We start from the raw sequence: 21,207 nt of genomic DNA on the forward strand, positions 1-21,207 counted from the left end.
TAGCGAGATAAGCGAGCCAGCGGATTGGAGCGGAACCCGGAGCGTCGCCTGGATCCCCTCGCACGGGTCGACGGCTAGGAGTCGCCGCTAAACGGAATCTTGTGCTTCAGTTGAACATCAGACATTGTGATGATGAGGCGGCGAAAAGACGGAGATGAAAGGCAGACGCTGGGATGCGGCGCTTTGGCTTTGCCGTGGCTCGCTTTCATCCTTGTCTCTCCATCTTCTCACATGTGCGGTGGCCCTTTCCCCCTGACAGTAATTATTAGGCCCGCGGACACGTGTTTTTGGACCTCCCTCTGCGCAAGCGGTTTTGATACCTCATCCAAATCCAGTTAGCGGTGCCTCGGCCTCTTGGGGGCAGTGTGGTGCAGATAGGAGAGAAGGAGGAAGTTGTTTTCAAAGAGTCGAGAGAGTAATAGTAGTCGTCAAAAGACTGAAACTGTTTTTGTCACACTGTATCAATTAATCGGCCTTTGTGCTGCTTTTCTGGTGTGCCACCTCGCATCTCATCAGTACGGCGCTAACCTTAGCCGTTCTTCGCGGAGGATAAAGAACATGGCTCTGATTGAGCTAATCTGTCTTCATGCGTGTTCCTACAGCGTTTGTGCGTGAACATTTGTTGCTTGACGACCGTGACTTTGATGCGAATTTTTGTTAGCCCGTCAATGGCGGTTTACATTATGCGTTAGCATTAAGTTGGCCATGATTGTAAAACGTGTCATATTTAAATATACGAGTGTACTTCCATTTATTGCGTGTGTGTGTGTGTGTGTGTGTCAATAAACAGCTAAAAACAAGCAGAGTTGGACTCTCTTTGAGGGACTGTTAGCGATCTGCGCAAGGACCCGCTGGAGGCTTCATGCAGATGTATTTTCGTGGCGCAGACGGAGTTGTGTGTAGCCATGAAAAAGTTGCTCGATGAAGTCGATTCCATTTGTTGTAGTGGTGTTCGATTGACAGTCGAGTCGAGCAGGGAGTGGTTTCAGTGCATTCAGCGTTTCAGAACGGAGGGAAAAATGGCTTGATTTGTCACTATTTTGAAACATTTTCTATACAGTATTTGCTGACTTTCATTCAGATTTGGCAAGATTGTGAACAACACTCCTCCTAATTCCGTCGTCTGAGCTGTTTGCACGTCATTGTGCTTTATTTATGTGTTGTGCATTTGTAAGACGCTCTCCTAATGATTACCCGCTCACTTCCGCCGCCGGGAAGCGGTCAATGAAGGAGAAGAAAAAGAGCGCCTGGCTCTCATTTGTCCGCATTGCTCTGGCTGCTAAAAACCTTGACTCATACACTCGGATTTTATGGAAGAAATTACCTGAGGGAGATGGTGGCCTGCATTGGGAAATCAAATCAAAGGTGCGAGCCAAATGTTTCCAAGAGTGAGTTGTCATGCATAATGCACTGTCGGGACTTGCCAATTGGACCCGAGGCTGAAGAAGGATGACGATTGGTTTTTACCTTCTGCTGTTTTGTGTCTTCCACGTGGCGCATACGCAACTCACTTTACATTTTTCTCCTCCACTTCCCGCGCCTGCTCTCGGTGTAATCAATACAAACTGACGCAAAGCACTTTTGAGTTTCTTCTTTTTCTCCTCGCCAGCCAGCACATTAGGTTTTCCACAGAGGAAGAAAGACACACTTGAAGCGCAAGAAAGTTTATTTATAGCCCACAGAGCACTCATCAAGACGACGCTGCCGAAGATCTCACTCAAGTGTCTCACCGTCTTTGGCGTCCTTAATTATGTTGTTATAATGACATGCGTCTTACAGATTGGACTGAATCTCCTGTCGAGTTGGCTGAAAGGTACACCCCAAAAAAATCCGCAGGCTTCAGAATTAATAGCGACAGTCTGCGGTTGCCCTGGCAACGACCCGCCCACAGCTGACGTTTAATTATGGCTCCTTTTGAGCGAGTATTTCTTCCATATCGTTACGCCTGCATGCGTTTGTCATTTGGAGCGCTTAACGCTCGGAACGATAGTTGGGCGCACGCGAGGTCGGAAATGCGCGGCGCTGCAACGCCGCCTCGGCGCGCAGCTGTCGGGCATTCGTTTGTGTTGCCGCTCTTCACAGCAGATTGTACGGCGTGTCCATTCGCTGAGCCCAGAGCGGCCTGCTTGGAGAAAAGCAGGGTTTTTACAGTATTCTCCTCTTTCCGACGTTTGGTAGACGTGCACGTCACAAGCATGCATTTATCGTAACTGGCGTGACCCATTGGGGGGGAAAAAATTAAATCAATAAATACTGGACGAATAGATTCGTCGGTGGCAGTAAACGTTTGAATTTCCCTTGACGAAGCTACACGTTGGGACTTGCTAGCCTCTGTAAGTAAAACTATGAACAGATTTCAAATGTTCCATTCCACGCACCATGACACAGATTTCAACTCACTCGAAACCCTGCTGACGACGTGAGCAGCCATTATTTCACGATTAGCAGCCGGCTGGGACCAAACGGTGAGGAATTTCGTCACAAGTACAGGTCATCTCGTGGGGCTGACGCATGTGCCACAGAGACATTCATGTGACGAAAAAAAACAATAGACTTTTGGTAGACTGTGTGTTTTTGTCATGCGCATGCAGCCGGCCTAACTCTGACAGCCGTGTCCAAACGGATGTTTCAGCGCATCCAAATTAGGGAAGGGGCGTCTGCGTGTAATGTAACCGCACGGCATGCCAAGCGGCCTCCTAATGAACACATTGATCTTATACAGTAAGAGTGCAAAAAAGGACACAGCTCACAGTTTTACTCATTAATAGCGGCAGCTTGTGTTATTTGTCTCCATTCATATTTCACAACATTAGGTATCTCATGAGATCCAATAGAGGAGCTGCCTAATCATGCTCAACGAAGGTGTTGTGAGTCAGAGCTCTTTTTTTGTTTGTTTGTTTTTTCCCCCTTTTTTTTGGGGGGGGGGGGCGACGTTATTTAAGAGTAACATATTTGAGTGCAGTGCAGCTACAGCTCCTGTGTTCCATGCGGGTGTTGCTAAAGTTATGGCCAGTGAGCGCATTTATTGATTCCATCAAAGCCAGTTAGTCCGAATGATTCGGTAAGCTTTATGAAAATGCTCTTTTTCACCGTTTGTCCCAGAAGCTTTCGGCTTGGTGCCGGTAAGCAGCTGGAGTTGTGATGCAGTAAAATTTCATCGCTTGCCTGTTTGTCCTTGGAGCCAGCTATCTGCATGGGCAGCATCAATCCTAACACTCTTGCTATTGGCTATCCTATAAATGAGAAGGAAAGTCAAATTGTCGCCCTCTTTTCTTCCGTTCTTACTTTTTGTTCTTTTGGTCCACACAGCTCGCGGTCGCCCAAGGCTAGGCATGCTGCGCAGCCTCGTGAATCCCTTGGCCGTCTTCTTCTCTTGCTGCCTTGCTTGCTGTACGAGGCTAAGAATACGCCCTAAGTCCCCTTTTTTTTTTTCACCCCCGCCCCCCACTGTGCTTCCAAAGAGGGACACGTTTCGTCTCACTTTCTTAACTCAAAGGTATTTTTGCTGGCTCCCACAATGTGCTGTGAATCTGCAATGTGTCTCTATTATTGTCTCGGTTTCCTTTTCTATTATTCTGTGCAGCTAATAAAACCATATGCCTCTCATTTGGGCAGTATTGGCATGACCACTTGCACGTTTACATGTCTCAACAGATTGATTTCTGTGCTCTACGGCGCTCTCTTGGGACCGCTAATGAACTCTGTTTTATTGTGTGTGTGTGTGTGTGTGTTCGCGTGCGTGTGTTGCGTTTACTGTACCTGTTAATTATTGGATTCCTGGTTGACTGCAGAGGCAATTATCTCAAGTCACTCCAAGTGTTTTGGAATGCTAGCTTAATGGCCCGCAAGTGCTTATTGTACACAGTGCGTCCGTGTATCCCAACTGTGTTGTGAGCCTTATCTGTCTATCAAACTATTGTCTTTAAAATTATGCGTAAAAATAACAGCCAGCGTGGCGGCGGAGCAAGAGCGTGGATTTGTGGAAAAACTTGACGCCTGAAACTTGAAATTGAGCGCCCGGCAGTGACGCTATACAACACAGCGAACATATTTTGGCCAGCGCATCGTTTATGCATCGTGAAGGCTTGAATTACAGCGTGATTTTTGTTTGTCCGCCTTTTTCTCCATCCAAGACCAACATCCCGTTCCTCCAGAATGTGTTCTCCAACCACCAGTTCCTCCACTCGACCGTCGACACGCAGTTCATCGACGAGAACCAGGAACTGTTCAACCTCAAGCCCACGCAGAACCGAGCGCAGAAGCTGCTGCACTATCTGGGTCAGGCGATAGATGACAAAAATAAAAACACCTGCATATTGTTTTATTTGCTGCTGCCTTCAAACTGTCTGCTCTGTTTGAAGGTCACGTGATGGTGAACGGACCGACCACGCCCATCCCAGTGAAGGCCAAACCGTCCTCGATTGACCCCGTCATTCCTCCCGTCACCATGGGTACGTATCATTACCAGTGACAGGCTGTGCTTTTGGTAACGTGGCCTTCAGTGGTGATGTATCCCAATTTAGCACCACTATCACGTCGCAGGTCAAGAAACAATCAATACGGTACAGAAAGGCAACGCAACTGTTCCCCTTTCTGACTTAACGGGACAATTTTAACACGTGAGCTACAGGTACTAAAACACAATTTGCAAATTACATATTTCAAATGCGCTTCATTCCAATTGTGCCCGTTTGTGTCTCGGCGAAGAAGATGCGTTCACTTCCCTCCGGGCCTCGTGTTCTCAAATTGTAAACACTTGTGGAACCTTAGGGCACTTTGGATAAGAGCAGCACTACAAAAGAACGTTTTTAGATTTTAATTGTCCTTTATGTTTTGTACAGATTTCAGTGACATTCTCAAGTCTCGGGAAAATGACACGTTCCAGGAATTGCAAGCAGCCTCAGCTGTCTGTGAAATACGTGCGTGAAAATTTGGCCCTTACTCAGCTTGTCTCCAAACATGGCGGTAGGCTATCATACGCGAACACCCCAAAAAAAAAAAAAAAGAAGTGTGGCGTGTCCCGCATGGAGCATGTATGCAGGACTGTGTGGATGCATGCACCTAAAGCTGAGTAATGAGATTTGTAAGGTGCGTATATCCTTTCTTTCATTCAACTGAGGGATTGATGGAGAGAAGAGAGGGATTAGCCCAGTATTATCACACTCTGCGGAGGGAGAGCGACATGGAAGGAGAGTGGGGTTATAAAAAGAGGACATGAGAGGCTTTGGTCCGGCGTAGGCTATAATCCTCCGTGCATACAGAGGCAATCATCGACCAGGTGGAAACATGAGACGCGATGAACCGATCAGGACAACTGTACTGTCTCGTGACATTTTAAAAAGCAAAATATGGCAACTTTTAGGAAAGGATCGGCTCTCCCTGGTGGTGGTAATAAACTGGCCAATGAATTCCGTCCCTGTGCATGTAGGTTACATCGCTTGTGTGATTACAGTAATCTTAACGCACACAGTAGGCGCACAACACAAATGGATTTATAATGCGTGTTCTGGATCTCTTAGTGACATTCTATTGCTTGTTGTATTATTTATGCAGAAGCCTGGGCCATTATGGTCCCCGGCATTGTAAATACATCCCGCATTGGTTGTGAAAATTGGTGGGCAATGCACATAAATCATTTGTCTGATTCGTTTTTGATAAGTTTAACATGTCCTTTTTCGTTTGGGCTGATCTAGCGCAGCTTATTACTGGCGTTTCCCTCTACACGGGAGTTCGTTTGCTTCAGGTGGCGGAGGTGCGCCAAGGAAAAGGTCAAGTGCAAAGAAACCCAAAAGACCAGTAACAGAGGGCTGCGAGCATGCAGGCAGATAGGCAGTAGCTCATTAACTGGACTAATTGATTGATGAACATCCACACAACAGCTCCGATTGATCTCACTACGGCTACCGATATTTGGTTGTGTTCACGTTTAATTGCCTGGCAGAGGCTTGGTGGTAGCAGCGCACGTGTAAAATGTGTTGTTTGTGCTTTGACAGCAAATGTGTACCTCAGTGTTAGAAGTTATGATGAGGCGCTTCGTTGTTGTTGTTTTTTTTTCCAGTGAACCTTGTTTGTTGTGGTGGATAAGTTCCAGACCCATCCACGAGAGGTGAAGAGAGACTATATAATAAAACATTTGTAGTTCACCGCCCCCCCGACCCCTACACACACACGCACACATTTTAAACACATGTAAACTACAAAATAAAATACACATTTTTAAGTATTTCTTAGTGTCTGCCCGCCCACTCTCTCGCTGATAAGCAATAGGAGACTATCATATAACATCACAAGAAGACTCCAAGTTCTCCAAATAAGAGGTCAACCATGCTTGCTTCAAGCTGTTTGTCACTCGCAGTTGAAGAGCAAAATAGAATTGTATATTTAAACACCAACACGTTCAACAAAACCATATCAGTTTCGCTAACAAACGTATGCTAGCCTAATGCTAACGTACAATGTGAAATGCGTTACATGGCTGAGCCGAAATTAGCATAGATGTTACGCTAAATATAAACACTGGGTATGTAAGGTGAATTGGATCCCCAATCTATCATTCGCACCCGTAGGAGATCCTCCGGTAGGATTCCGCGACGTCCTGCTGCGCGATGGTCCGGAGGGCTTCGCCAAGGCCGTGCGTGCCCACCGAGGGCTCTTGCTCATGGACACCACCTTCAGAGATGCCCACCAGTCCCTGCTGGCCACCAGGGTGCGCACCCACGACTTGAAGAGAATCTCCCCATTTGTCAGCCATAACTTCAACAACCTTTTCAGCCTGGAGAACTGGGGAGGTAGGTCACATGACAACAGAGGCTGGAATTATGTCCGTCGCCATTTATTGTAAATGTCTGAGAAGAAAAACAGCTAAACGGGAACCGGTTCAATGAGCTGATGAGGCGACGGGTATCGATCAATGGCGAGGTGACGATTTGTGATCCTGACATATTGTCTCCGTGCTATGCTCTCAGATATTTGCCGGCACGTGTTCCAGCCGCTCGGAGGCACAATGACTCATTGGGCAGATTAAGCTGCGAAAGCCCTTTGAGGATTAGTCCCTTCCTGAAATAGCGTTTCTCCCAAAACCGCGGAGGATACAGTACATTTGAATTGGGTCACATAACGTATGGCTACGCTCAGACGGTCGCGCTACCATTTGAACCTTTATCAGATCGAGCAGAGCTTAGCACACGCCGAGCAGATCTCGTTATCGCACGGCCGCAAAATTTCAACATGAATCCAAATCACGGCGAAGTCTCCTTATTTCCACTTCAGCGTCACTGTAGCGCCGAAAGTCCGGACCGGTACGCTCGTCCTCATTCCCGTGATCTAATTAAGCGGCGCCGAGCATGCATTTGGACGTGAACTCCTTCCCTCAGCACCATTCCGTATCAAAGTCCGGCGAGCTGACGTCAGCTGAAATCCAGACATGGGCGCCGCGATAAACAATTGATAAAGAGGAAGCTGCTTCTGGGGCATACCACGTCCTTCCCAGAGGACTGTACAGTTGCTCCATTTCCAAATGCACACTGCAATTAAGATTTAATGGTGACAGTGTTGGATCAGCACAAAACCACCAGAGGCTTCAATATTTCTGGTTTATATGATAAATGTCTAATCCACAACGGAAAATGAGAGATTGCTATCATTTTTTTTTGTTTGTTTGTTTTTTTTTTCTTTCGTCCCTCTGCCCCCTCTTCCGCAGAGAACATTTCATACGAGCAGCCTTCAGATGAGAAGGCGTCGTCGGAATGAAAATGCAATGTTTGCATAACTTTAGTCAGATGACAAAAATCAGTTTTCGGCGTCACACTAAATATCAATTTGAGTGTGTCTGTGTGTGTGTGTGTACACCCAGGCGCCACCTTTGACGTGGCCATGCGCTTCCTGTCCGAGTGCCCGTGGAAGAGACTCCAGGAGTTGAGGGCTTTGATCCCAAATGTTCCGTTCCAGATGCTGCTGAGAGGAGCCAACGCCGTGGGCTACACCAACTACCCCGACAACGCCGTCTTCAAGTGAGTGGCGTAGTGTGTGTGTTCAGCGTGGTCACTCCGTTAGGTACATTTGCGCTGTATATTTGTTCCGTGACCACGCTTGGAACTCAAACACTCAAATCACCGTTCCCCATGAAAATTAATAGAAAAGCCATTAATCCAGCCCCCTCCCCACAAATTGTGTGATTTGTTTTTTTTTTTTTTTACTGGTTCACTGCCATTGGCGGCGTTTGACGTCAAATATCCATGTTAACTGGGATGGCTGGCAGGGAATGAGAAAAATAGCACTCTATAATGTTTCACTTTATGAAACATTTTCTGAGAGGATAACGAACATTTTCACAACTTGTATTGTGAAAATGTGGGAAATGGTGCCTTAAAAGTACTTGTGGGGTCTGTGCAGCTTGCACTCATCAGTTTGTTTAAATTGGTACACACACAAACACACACACACACACGAAACACACTCCACCAAAGCACATGACACACATTTACACTAGTGTAACGCTTTTGAGGGCCCATAAATAATAAATGTGGTATCTGCCTCGAGCACTTTCGCAAACAGATTGATTAGTCACCTCCCTTTTGTGGGTGACTCATGCCTGCACATGCACACACACTCAAGGGTGTAAGACCCCCCTCCACGCACACACACTGGGCGCAGATAAATTAGTAGTGGCTTTATGACAAATATAGCAGCCCACACGCGCACACACACACGTACACACAGACCTCTCCCCTGTCCTCTCTGATGTTTTTGTGGCTGCTCATCCCTCTTCAATTTGATTATTTATCCTCGCTCTTCCAGTTCATTTTTATGCGTCATTCATCTCTCTTCCTCGTCCCACCGCACTCATATCTCTCTCTTCATGCCGCCATTGAAAATGGGCACCATTACGATTAATGTCTTTGATCCATTTGCCTCCATTCCCATTTTCATGCTTTCTCTCTCTCTCTTTGACAGCTTTTTTTTTGGGGGGGGGTTTGAGTGCTGTAGGCTGCAAGTGAAATTGCCCAGAGCGGCGCTATAGACGCGATGTAATCACAATGTAATTCCACGGCATCTAATTGATTTAAAATGCGTTGCATTGGGTCACGATACAAGTTCTCAAACGTTGATGAGGATGGGGCGACTTTCCGACGCACGCAAGAATCGTGAGCTGCACAACCACTTTTAGGACGCGACCGTGTTTGTGTCGTGGTGCCGAGCGGCAGCAGCCCTTGTGTAAACAGCGGACACGGCGCCTGATAATAATCCCCTTGTGGCTCGGTGCTAAGTGCGTGTGTTGGTTGAGCGAAACAATGGCTCTTGTTGTGCAAATGTTGTGTTAAAGCAGGTGCTGACAAACCTGATTAGGATTGCCAGGTACTGCAATAAAGGCAAGGATTCCCCACTCCAGCTTTTTATGGATGGATTTGAACAGCTTATCCTGACTCGCATGCGCCCCGTTATCTGTGACAACAGCAATTCACGACCACTTATTCATCGCGTCGGCGTAAGCGGCAAATCTTTGTTGTGTTACCAGAAATTGGGGCTGTCAAACTTGTTTTCATTGTGGGCCACATCAAAGTTAGTGGTGCCCTTGGGGAGGTGTTAAGGTCATGTTTCGGTTCACATTGGAGTCTCCGGCTGCTGTCAATTCACATTGGTTTCCTTGCAGTGGAAGTGCAAAATCAGTTGGTGGCAGTAATGCGCCATTAGGATGTTTTGCTAACTGCCAATAGAACCCACAGAAGAAGAAGGACAATACATTAGGTACAGTAGTAGAGCAAATGTTACTATGCTACTGTGTGTTTTTATGTAGTACTATTAAGTGCAATTTTTCTTATGAAAAAACATGATTAAAAAAAATGCTTTTGTTGATGACTGGAACGGATCCATTGGATTTCCATTCATTTCAACGGGGGTGTCACAGAACAAAATCAATTTGTATCTCAAGGCGGCACTACGGCCAGTTTTGAACAGAAGTCAAGGAAAAAAATGTGGCAAGCTTTCACGGGCCACACAAAATGACGTGGATTGCCGTATCTAAATTTGATACCTGCGCTGTAAATCCCAACTGCTTTAATTTGAGCTCAACTCTGTCCGTTCAGGTTCTGCGAGGTGGCAAAAGAGAACGGCATGGACGTCTTCCGCGTTTTCGATTCCCTCAACTACCTGCCCAACATGCTGCTGGGCATGGAGGCGGCCGGATCGGCGGGCGGCGTCGTGGAGGCGGCCATCTCGTACACGGGCGACGTGTCAGACCCGATGAGGCAGAAGTACTCCCTCAGCTACTATCTGGAGCTAGCAGAGGAGCTCGTCAAAGCTGGAACGCACATCCTTTGTATCAAGGTGAGTAAGCGGGAATACCAACGTTTGCAGTGAACGCGTCGTTTATCGCGGGGGATGCGTTCTGTAACTGAACCTTTGAGGCGGTTTCTTTGTCTTTGGATTCCAGGATATGGCCGGTCTGCTTAAGCCAGAGTCCAGCAAGATGCTGGTAGGCTCTCTGAGGGACCGCTTCCCACACGTGCCCATCCACGTGCACACGCATGACACAGCCGGCGCCGGCGTGGCCGCCATGCTGGCGTGTGCGGAGGCCGGAGCTGACGTCGTGGACGTGGCGGTGAGTCTGACCGCGTTTGGAATCGACTATCGTTTGGAGTCGACTATCGTGATGAAAGTCGAGTCGAAGTCGATTAAACACTGACGTCTTTTTTAGCACAGCACTGTTGTCCCCGACCTTTTTTTTTTGCACCACGGACCGATTTCATGTAAAGACATATTTAGACATATGCAGAGAAACTCATAAAAAGAACATAATTAAACATACAAGTCCTCGATAAATCAACTTTGACTCAACTCAAGGTTATCCCCTAGAGTTACCCCGCAAGGTATCTTGAAAACTAATGAACAACCAATAATCGCTAAAAAAGCAGTATATCCCATGATGCATTGCGTCGTTACAGGGAAAAAAAATTGCATTTTATTTTTGTGTTGTTGTCCCAAAATATCTTAAATATAAGTAGAGCAACACATCACAATAGAGGGTGCATGTCAAATGTTTTTTTTTTTTTGTTTTTTTTTAAATACACGAGGCTTGAAAAAAATGTTATTGTAGTTTATTTGTTCAGTATTTATTACAGGCGATTGATGCAGCACGTTACAAATATGCAACAGCAATGATAATATCTAATTAATTATGCACCAGAGTTGTGTTCCAAAACTCTTTTTCATTTGACTGAACGATATAATCCACGATATAAAACAATTCATATTTCATGATAAGGGATTCCAAACACAGGCAGTGTCCCTTTTCATGTTCTTTCCATCTTTACTTACGTGCCCGTGAAGGCGCCCGCACGTAATTCCATTAACATGAACAAATAGGATTTTTCTGATATTTTCATAGTGAGAGCTGAAAAAAAATCTCAAAAGCATTTATTGAACCAAGAGGCTACGGTTTGCAATTTGGGCCTCTGAACATTTCAGTTCTACTTTTTTGACCTTGCATGCTGATTCTTCATTCCAATGGAGTAAAGTCGAGTTCATTATTTGCATTAACTGGCTGCTAATAAACCCCACCACACACACACAGAAAAGAGATTTTCTGTCATTTTTCATTTTTACTTTTTACTTTTGTTTAAAAAATACCAAACTCTCCTGTTTGGGACCCTCAGGTTGACTCGATGGCCGGCATGACGTCTCAACCAAGCATGGGCGCAATGGTCGCCTGCGCCAAGGGGACCAAGCTGGACACTGGTAAGCATGTTTCTGTACCTGCCGCTGTACCTAATATTGCGGCCGTTGTGGGTAAGTAGAAGTGAGCGTGTTGGACAAGAGAGAAATCTTTGAGTCTCGTTATTAATGGTCTGGAACATGTGTCAGCCAGCAGTGATTTGCCTTTTGAGAATGTCCTTCCCTGCACGCTTGGTGAAACAAACAATCAATACAAATGGGAAAAAAACAAAAAAAACAGTAACTTTCATATGGAAGTCGCAGACGCAGCATCTGATATTTGGCCAATTATGAAAGGAAGGAAACGAGGAGGAGGGAGCTGGAGTCAAACGGTGATCAATAACAGAAATGTTGGCTTCGTTCATGAATGAAATGATTCGGAGTTGCTGTGCCTGGAAAGAAATAAAATGCCGTTAAATCAAGCTTGATTGTCGTAGCGCGATAGCGGGGATAGCGAATAGCGGGATATGTTTCTAAATACATATGTTTGAAGGTATAAAAAAATACAAATATTTAATGTTTTTGTTTTTTTGTAATAGTGGGGTGGGTGATTATTATTCAATTATTTGATCAATCATCAATAGGAGAATCGATTCTTTCGAGATGTATTAGTGACAGCCCTATTTGGAAGCCAGATCCTTTGATCATATTCTTCAAGAAAACGCTTTTGAATTCCGTCACCTTGTGTGCGGCGTCCTTCTTTTGAAGGCCCGCTGCCTCTCGTCTTTTCGTTCTCACCGAACAGCGCGGCCTTGGATGCCTCCGCATGTTCCGCGGCGTTACCGACCTTAGCCTGTTTTCTTCACCTCCGCCCCCCACCCCCCACCCCCACCTTTTCTTCCCATCTGGGCGCCCAAGCAATAATGAGTAGTTTGCTGTGTGCTCTGCTTCCTCTTTCGCATCATCTCTTCTTCCTCCTCCGCCTCAGTGGCATAGCAATTAACAGCCCTTTAAATGCACATTTCACAAATCTTCTCCCACTCCCTTGGCAAGCACTACCTTCGTCACTATTTGTTTGTGGTAAAAAGTGACCTTTAATCCATTTGTCTCTTCAATCAATCACCGGCACACTCGAGGGGATGACAAAGCGCTCGTTTGCCGCGCTTTCTCACTTACTGCCAAGGTTTCTGTAATGACAGCTGCCAAAACAATTCAGCCATTTGAGGATGCGCCGTCAAGACGTACGGCCATTTTAGCTGTGACATGCATCTGCGGAACAGGCACACAAAGCCCAAGTGCCAAGTTGAGGAAAAAGGAGAATGAAATAAAATTATATCGTATCATTTCAAAAAAAACAAAAAAACAATTGCTTCTCCCTAACTCAGCTTTTGGCCAATAAGAAGCTCTGATTTGATTGTGACATATCATCACAGAAACCTGACGTCCCCCAAATGAATAGTCATTTTTTAAAACAAAAAGTGTATTTTTTTTGACACTATCGTCCTTTTTTTAAATGAATTTGTTCTTTCCAGAATACAAGTAATATTACATGAATAAATGTGCATTTTTGAAACTCACTCATTGTTTGACTTTCTTACATCGACTTTAATGTCATAATACATTATCTTATCTAAAAATACGATGCTATCAATACAGAATGCTTTATTCTTGTACAATTACTACTTTTTATCCTGTCATAAAAAAGATATAATTCGGTGCATGACCACCCTTGTAACTCAAAACTTACTATCTTAAATCTTCTTTCCTCAATAAAATGAATTGGAATGACATTAACATGCCAGCCTCCCCCCAAAAAAGTGTTTGTAATGTATGTACTCTGAGTATTGTACTTTATTGGGGGGGGAATATCATCGTAATGACTTAAATAAATATAAGATAAAGAATTAAACAGTTTTTGCAAAATTGTCTTCAATTCAATGGACATTGTGCCACTCCTTCTGGTGTGGGCGCCGTGGCCACCTGGGGGCAGTATAATACAGACCCACGGATATATGTGGAGATTGTCACAGCTTCTCAGGACGCCACATTAATAATAGTCGTTCTCCGCAGAGGATAAAGAATATATGCCTGTGAATCTTCTGTTTGTCTACATCCACTGCACGCCACTCAGACGAGGCACGAGGGTGTGAAGTAAAGTCATAAAAGCGCAGTGTCTAGAAAACAAAATAACTTAGTGAAGCACTTACCCCCCCCCCCCGCAATGCATTTTAAACTGGTTTGAAACTTGTCAGCGTCTGGTCGTGTGTCGCAGGTATCGCGCTGGAGAAGGTGTTCGACTACAGCGAGTACTGGGAAGTGGCTCGAGGCCTCTACGCTCCGTTTGACTGCACGGCCACTATGAAGTCCGGCAACGCCGACGTCTACGAGAACGAGATACCCGGAGGACAGTACACCAACCTCCACTTCCAGGTGCCCCACGGCTATACTTGTTTTTCTTTTTCTTTTCTTTTTTCCCCCCCCAAGCTCAATGAAGTGAAATGGCTTTTTAGTCTCACAGCTGACCTGTGAAATTGAGCTGACGTAAACACAGGCCCGCCCCACTGTATGCCTCCAGGTCCAGTCCACTATAGTCACACTATAGTGCAATATATCCACTGTAAATATTCATCTCTATTGTCTTTTTTGATTCAGCTCTTGCGTTGGCTCTCAGTATAAAGTGGGAATGCAACTAATTTTCTCATTTTGTGGCCAGTCGTATGTGGGCGAGAAGCTTTAGAACAGAAGTTGACCCGGAATATCCAAGTCATCGTCATGCTCACGCTGTTGTTGTTGTTGTTTTGTGATGGCAGGCGCACAGTATGGGCCTGGGGAATAAGTTCAAGGAGGTGAAGAAGGCCTACACTGAAGCCAATAAACTACTGGGAGACCTCATTAAGGTGAGACGTGGCGATGAAACGCGCACAACATGGCGACGACTCGATTACGTGAGGACTTCCTTCCCGCGAGTCACAAAGAAATGAACTTGCCAAGTTAATGAGACTCCTAGCAGTCCTTTCTATTTTATCATCCGCATTCCTCACACATTGCTTTGCTCTCAATCAATAAGTACATTCGACAATGAGAGGTGTGGCTCAGCCTTGGACTTTTTGCATGCTTGGTGGGGACACTTTGGTGAAATCCTCTTTTTGGTTCCAGCGTGTTCTGGGATCCTGCGAGCTGACATTTTTTGTCGTGCGGTCATGTGAGCGAGAGGATTCCGTGAAATAATCTGTAAAACAGTGATACCTCCTTGATTTACGAGTCCCCACGCACAAATACTCCTTTATGAAACCAATTTTCTTCTTTTCATTCGCTTTTATTATGTTTAAAATTCACTCACTGCCAGTCCTCCATGTTAACATGGATATTTGAATTCAACAGCCGTCAATGGCAGTGAATGAGTTTCAGTTGTTTTTATACAATACAGTGAGCGCTTTTTCTTCATTAAAAATGCAGACAGAACATTTGTTTTTCAGAATGAATGCCATTTTAATTCATTTCAATGGGAAAGTTCAAGAAAGGAGCGCTGTGTATGCAAGTAGTAAACTCAACTCGCTGCTCCATAAGCAGCAGTTTTGCAGCTGGTGAACAAGTAATCAAAATAAAAGGCTTCAGGCTGTTTATTGGCACTCCCAGTTGTCACGCAAAGAGAATTACATGTTGTGTATTTAAAACAACCGTATAACTTTGTATTTAAGTCCACTAGCTTAACTAGCACATAATGGGTAATGCCATCGACGGGCAAACGGATCGCGTCAGCGTGGCAGTGTTATATATAACCTCTGTGCGGCTTGCGCGCCGCCTCCTTTTGGTCTCCTCGACTCAGGCGTGTCAGTCATTTTGATCAGACTCTGGGCTGGTATCTGTAATCTTGGCGTCGTTTTCCCCACTTCGCTTCGCTCTCCCAGTGTCTCGTTATCGCTTCTGTCTGCCGTCTCCTCCTCTGGTGACAGGTACCATTCTTCACTTCTGCCGCTCGCCTGCCCACCTGGCTCCCTTGACAGCGTAAAAGCGAGAGAGTTGTTTACGCGCTCGCTCATACACACACAGACGAGTGAGGAAGATGAATGCCACCCTCAAGACGGGTTTTAGAAGGAGGAAGAGGAAATGCGAAGGTATTAAGAACAGAAACATCCAGAAGAGGTGAAAGTCAAAGTATGATACTATCAGTGTCTATGAGGAAGTGCGTGGGCCGTATTGACTCACATGGTTATTGAAAACAAAACAAAAAAAAAGGCACTCTTATTGCGATCATCACCAAAATTGAGCACTATTCCTTGACAAACTTTGGGTTTGTATTTGTTTGTGTGAACCTGCTGTCCTATTCATTAAGTTTTGAACGTCGTATTGACTGTCGTGAAAAGGGGTCGTGATCAAAGCGTTCATTGTGCCCCGCGGGCGATTCAAGGCACTCTGTGCCACATGTAGCAAATCATCCCCACAACATAACCAAGCAAGCAATCACAAAAACCGCAATCATCACACAAAGCAATCCTGGCTTGTCAATGTGCATTTCAACAAACATGGTTCTCCAGTTATTTCAGTCATGCCTGTGCAAATGTACCAATTGTGAAACAAACAGTCAGGCTCAGTTCTATTTTTTTTTATTTTTATTTTTTTGGGGGGGGGCGGTGGGGGCTGCTTTCCTACATGTGGCACTTTAACGCAACAGCGCCAACAATTTTGTCCTTGTGTGTGCATATAGACGGTATTGGCCATGATATGATTAGGTGCGTGTGGATGTTAGGATGATCGTGGGTGAAGTGCTTGAGGATATGATGAGGTGTATGAGGACACGCATGAGTGCATAAACGGGGGGCGTGGCGGTGCGCATGGGGTGACAGATGAGATGAGAGATGAGCGGGCGGAGAGCGCAAGTGCGCCGCTGCTTCTCCGGGCTGTCCAGAATTCCTCCCAATTGAAATGCATTCGCTGCGTGAAAATACAAGTACGGCCCAGGAATCAAGTGCGTTGTGGGTTATCGCTGCAAAAGATTGTGGTGATATTGAAAGAATTAGGTCGCTAGTGAAAACAGTGAGTGTATTTTAGTGGGATGACAAATATGAGCCCTTTACAAATCAGCAAAAATCTGCCAATTGTTGGACAATTTTCTTTTTTACATTAACACGATAATGAAATTCAAACAGAAATCTGCAAAAATCTGCTGATTTATTTATTAAATTTTTTAAAATGTTTTTTTCCCCACATTTGTAATTAAATGGTTAACTGAATTTTACTCTGCCAACTATCGGAATCGGCCTCAAAAATTCCGTATCGGTCAGGCCCAAATGACAAACCCTGCTCGTTAGCAGAGAGCGAGAGAAGGCCGTGATTCATGAAGACGCATGCGAAAACAAAAGGCAATGACCCTTTTACTTTGCAATAAATAAGCAAAGATTGGCCTTAGGAAATGCTGATAACGTTGGCGAAAGGGAGACTTGGGATGCGCAGTCACGCTGTTGTCTGCTTTTAGTTTTTTTTTTTTTTTTTTTTTCTCTCCCCCCCTTGCGGGATTCTTGTAATGATCACTCTGAAGTTTTCCGGCCGCACTCTCGATCCCTCAGGCATTCCTGTAAACAAGCGTTCTGTAAAAAAACAAAAACAGAAAAAGAAGGCATTATCTGGTTTCTATACACAAAACCAATCAACGAGCTTGGAAAAGTCAGCAGGAGGTTGCATTTGTCACTGTTGTCTCATTACACCAACAGAAACGTCAAGTAAAAATATATTCCTCTCACTTCTCCACCAAAGCTGCCGCATTGTGCCCGAGCGAATTATCCTGTTGCTGCTGCGTCGACTGCCCGTCTTTCGCGGCGCACTTCGCAGCCGAAGGTCCCTTGTGACTTGTCCACGTATGCATGCTGATTCTTGCATTAACGTCTCAGCCAGTCCACAAAGAACTCTGCTCACCGCCATTATGGAAATGAGATCACAATTAGCATCATGAGCCGCCGTCATAAATAATCAACGGGCGCATGTGATTTTAATGAATGTTTTGCTTGCTGAGCGCTCGCAGCGGATCTTCCGCGCGCCACTCAACTGTTCGCACGTCCTTCAGGTGACGCCGTCCTCCAAGATCGTGGGGGACCTGGCCCAGTTCATGGTCCAGAACAACCTGAGCCGCGCCGAGGTGGAAGAGAGGGCCGACGAGCTGTCCTTCCCTCTGTCTGTGGTGGAGTTCCTGCAGGGTTACGTTGGGATACCGCACGGAGGATTCCCGGAGCCCTTTAGATCCAAGGTACCCCGACCTCTTCCAGAAAACGCACACACACACGCGCAGTGCCGTGAAAAGGTATTTGCCCCTTTTCTCCATTTTTTTCTTTATTTTTTTTTTCTCCGATAGTTTCCCCACTTTAATCTTTAAGATCATCAAACAAATGTAAATAATAGCTACCGATAACCCAATTGAACATAAAATGCAGTTGTTAAGTTGCCTATTCAAAGCTACTTGGCCCTGTGGGGAAAAAGTAATGGCCCCTTAACCCTAAGAACTGGTTGGGCTACCCTCAGGAGCAACAGCTGAAATCAGGCGTTTTCAAGAACTGCCAAAGAATGTTTCACATCTCCGTGGAAATATTTTGGGCCACTCTTCCTTGCAGAATTATTTTAAGCCATTCAGAAGTTGACTTGCTTGCGTGTTTTGGCTCATTGTGCGCTTCAGCTGGAGGTCACCAACTGATAGCCGACCATTCTACGTCAGGATTTTCTGGTAAAGAGCAGAAGTCACAGTTTCATCAATCTCAGCAAGTCGTCCAGGTCCTGAAGGAGCACAGCAACCCCAGACCATCACCCTTCCACCACCATGTTTGACTTTTCGTGTGCTGTTCTTTTTATGAAATGTTGTGTTAGCGTTACGTCAGATGTAATGAGACACAGACCTTCCAAAAAGTTCACCTTTGGTCTCATCAGTCCATAGAATATTGTTCCAAAACTTACTTATTTTGGCAAAAGACAGACGAGCCATCCTGTTCATTTTGGTCAGCAATGCTTTTGGCCTTGGAACTTGGCCATGGATGCCATTTTTGCCCAGTCTCTTCCTTATTGTTGAGTCATGAACACTGACCTTAACTGAGGCAAGGGAGACCTGCAGTTCTTTGGACCTCCTGGATGAATCATCGCTAAGCTCTTTTGAGATCTTCTGGCCGACTGCAAACGCGTTCTAGTTAAGTCATTTCTTGATTGACCACGTCCGGAGCTAATCAGGCTCAGGGGTCATATCATAAAAATGATAGAAATGCTTTGACTGTCTGCTGCTGTTTTTCAGGTCGCCTGACAGTCGCTTAGTTAGTAAGCATCTCTGGTTTGCCGCTGCGCACGCACCATGGTGATATCGGCCGCGGCGTGTGCTCGAGCTGCGGGCCGTTTTGTGCACGCAGAGCACGGAACATGTCATGTTTCTTTAATGACGCCAAAAATAGTTAGCGAGCGGTCATTCGCGGATTACATCACGCGCCATGAGTCCAGCATTTTTCGCTTATTGTTCATGCGAGTACGCCCCCCAAAAAAAGAGAAAAGTGGCCCCCGGTGTTTTGTTCTTACATTCATGTCTTTCAGCGTAGCGCCGAGAATGAACTCATTGACAGTGAGCGTGGGAGTGTGCTGTTTAATAATTGTAAGCGAAAGAGCAAACAGGCTTTGTCTTCATTTGTTCGAGCAACCTCCCGAGGACGGCGCTTCAAATAACGAGCGGGGACTTCAATGGCTCGGCCCTCTTTTGAAGCGTCGCCGTGACGTGAGTCAGCTGCCGTCGAGCCGCCAAAGCTGTGTGACTAACAGCTTTGCGCCGCACCTCTAGCCTCGGCGAGGCCCGCACGCACGTACGAATGGGGAGATGTATTTTTAGCAACACTCCACTGTTTCACCATGGTTGCCAGAAATGGCATGGATCGGTTCTTTTGGTACAAAGGAGCTGTACTGCTTGCTGAAAACAGCACTATATTCCACCTGTTATCCCTATATTATTATTATTATGCTATAGTGACATGGCGTTACTCAAATACGGCGGTATATTGACTTCAGCTTCCGATACACAAAAAAAAATGGAGCAATTAAATGACTGTAATCCTCACACAAATACAAAATGAGAATGCCACGAGGAGCTGTTGTAGGCCACAACTCACACGCAGACGCTCACGCTGGCACTTTAATGCTTTTGTCTCATTGCACCAACGGAAAGGTAAAGTAAAAATAGAATCCTCTCACTTCTCCAACAAAGCCTAACCTTACGGACGAACCAACCAAGTTCCTGATGTCACTAACTAGGCCACGGCCCTGAAAGGTACACATCCAACACATGAATACTACATTACGTATTGTTTATTTGCTTTTTATCTTTATTAAAAACACAACCAAAAATTATGGTTTTTGGAGTGCTGAAACGGATTAATAATAATAATAATGAATTACATTTACATAGCGCTTTTCACGACAATCAAAGGATTCATGGCATTTCATTTCAATGGGGAAAAACGGATTCGTCGCGAATGAATTGTCACATTTGTTACTTCCGGTAGCACACGACGACAAATGTTTGTGCTTTCGTGCGTTAATCGTACATTTGCCATCATCGCCGGTTATTTGAAAACAAAACTGCGAGTAATTTTCGACGTTACGCTCTGCTCGTACGTCGTACGAATACCGGATATTCTTTCTCTTCCGGGGTCAACGGCAGGTTAAAGCTTTTCATGGAAAGGCGAGAAGTACGCTGTGCACTCGAGCAGCTCTTAACACATCACAAAGTCTTCCGAGTCGCACGAGGGTCTCCCCGGTGGCACGACATTCCTCACACCTCTTTCGACCTCAATAAAAAAAAAAAAAAAGACACACCGGATTCCACCCTCCTCTTTGTCCAGGTGCTCAAGTCGCTCCCTCGCCTGGAGGGCCGCCCCGGCGCCTCGCTGCCGCCGATGGACTTCAAGTCCTTGGAGGAGGGGCTGCGGGCGGCGCACGGCGACGACATCACGCCCGAAGACGTCATGTCGGCGGCCATGTACCCCAAGGTGTTCCAAGAATTTAAAGAATTCACTGGTGGGTCCGGCTGAAAGGTGGACAGCCATGCCATGAAATGTTTGTCGTCGGCCTTAAAATGAGCAATTTGCATTTTGACGATGTACAATGGTGGAAAGTAATAAAGTTGAGTGGGAGTATTTTTGACACCTCTAAAGATGGAACCTTCTATTCACACTTAAATCATCAGCACCTATATAGTCTGTACTGTGTACATGTACGTTATACGGCGTATATTTGATATTATTCCTCTTCTGTCTGCAGGTAACTTCGGCCCAGTGGACTGCCTCAGCACCAGGCTCTTCCTGGATGGGCCGAAGATCGCTGAGGAGTTTGAGGTAACTTTCCGCTTTCTACGTTTGAATTCACTGCAAGCGCCGCCGACCTCGACGACAAGCCGTGACATGTAAGACCCGGCCAGGAAGCGAGCGGGGATTGTCGGTTATTATTTGGACCGAGTGTTTCGTGAGCAGTTGGACACGTGCGAGTGGGCTGATAAATGACCGGCTGCCGAAAGCGTCGCATACTTTTGGCGTGTCGAGCTCAATTGAC

The 21,207-nt window shown here is 45.7% G+C and overlaps 1 protein-coding gene across 4 annotated transcripts in view; it reads left to right on the forward strand.

The window, feature by feature from the left end:
• Positions 1 to 21,207, forward strand: part of LOC133472427 (pyruvate carboxylase, mitochondrial-like) — a 99,876-nt gene that overhangs the window by 73,010 nt on the left and 5,659 nt on the right. For 2 of the 4 annotated variants that reach the window (XR_009786706.1, XR_009786707.1), the window contains exons 13-24: positions 4,134 to 4,278; positions 4,362 to 4,451; positions 6,567 to 6,788; positions 7,853 to 8,009; positions 10,083 to 10,323; positions 10,430 to 10,597; positions 11,652 to 11,733; positions 13,922 to 14,079; positions 14,460 to 14,546; positions 17,708 to 17,887; positions 20,502 to 20,676; positions 20,920 to 21,061. Coding sequence is in view for 1 of the 4 variants with exons in the window: in XM_061763172.1 (XP_061619156.1) it covers positions 4,134 to 4,278; positions 4,362 to 4,451; positions 6,567 to 6,788; positions 7,853 to 8,009; positions 10,083 to 10,323; positions 10,430 to 10,597; positions 11,652 to 11,733; positions 13,922 to 14,079; positions 14,460 to 14,546; positions 17,708 to 17,887; positions 20,502 to 20,676; positions 20,920 to 20,993 (1,779 nt within the window). In the remaining 3 variants the exon portion in view is untranslated. The remainder of the gene's footprint in view (positions 1 to 4,133; positions 4,279 to 4,361; positions 4,452 to 6,566; positions 6,789 to 7,852; positions 8,010 to 10,082; positions 10,324 to 10,429; positions 10,598 to 11,651; positions 11,734 to 13,921; positions 14,080 to 14,459; positions 14,547 to 17,707; positions 17,888 to 20,501; positions 20,677 to 20,919; positions 21,062 to 21,207) is intronic. The other 2 variants (XR_009786708.1, XM_061763172.1) reach the window with 1 other exon arrangement.

Source organism: Phyllopteryx taeniolatus, chromosome 23 (assembly GCF_024500385.1).
Source record: "Phyllopteryx taeniolatus isolate TA_2022b chromosome 23, UOR_Ptae_1.2, whole genome shotgun sequence".
Lineage (NCBI taxonomy): Eukaryota > Metazoa > Chordata > Actinopteri > Syngnathiformes > Syngnathidae > Phyllopteryx > Phyllopteryx taeniolatus.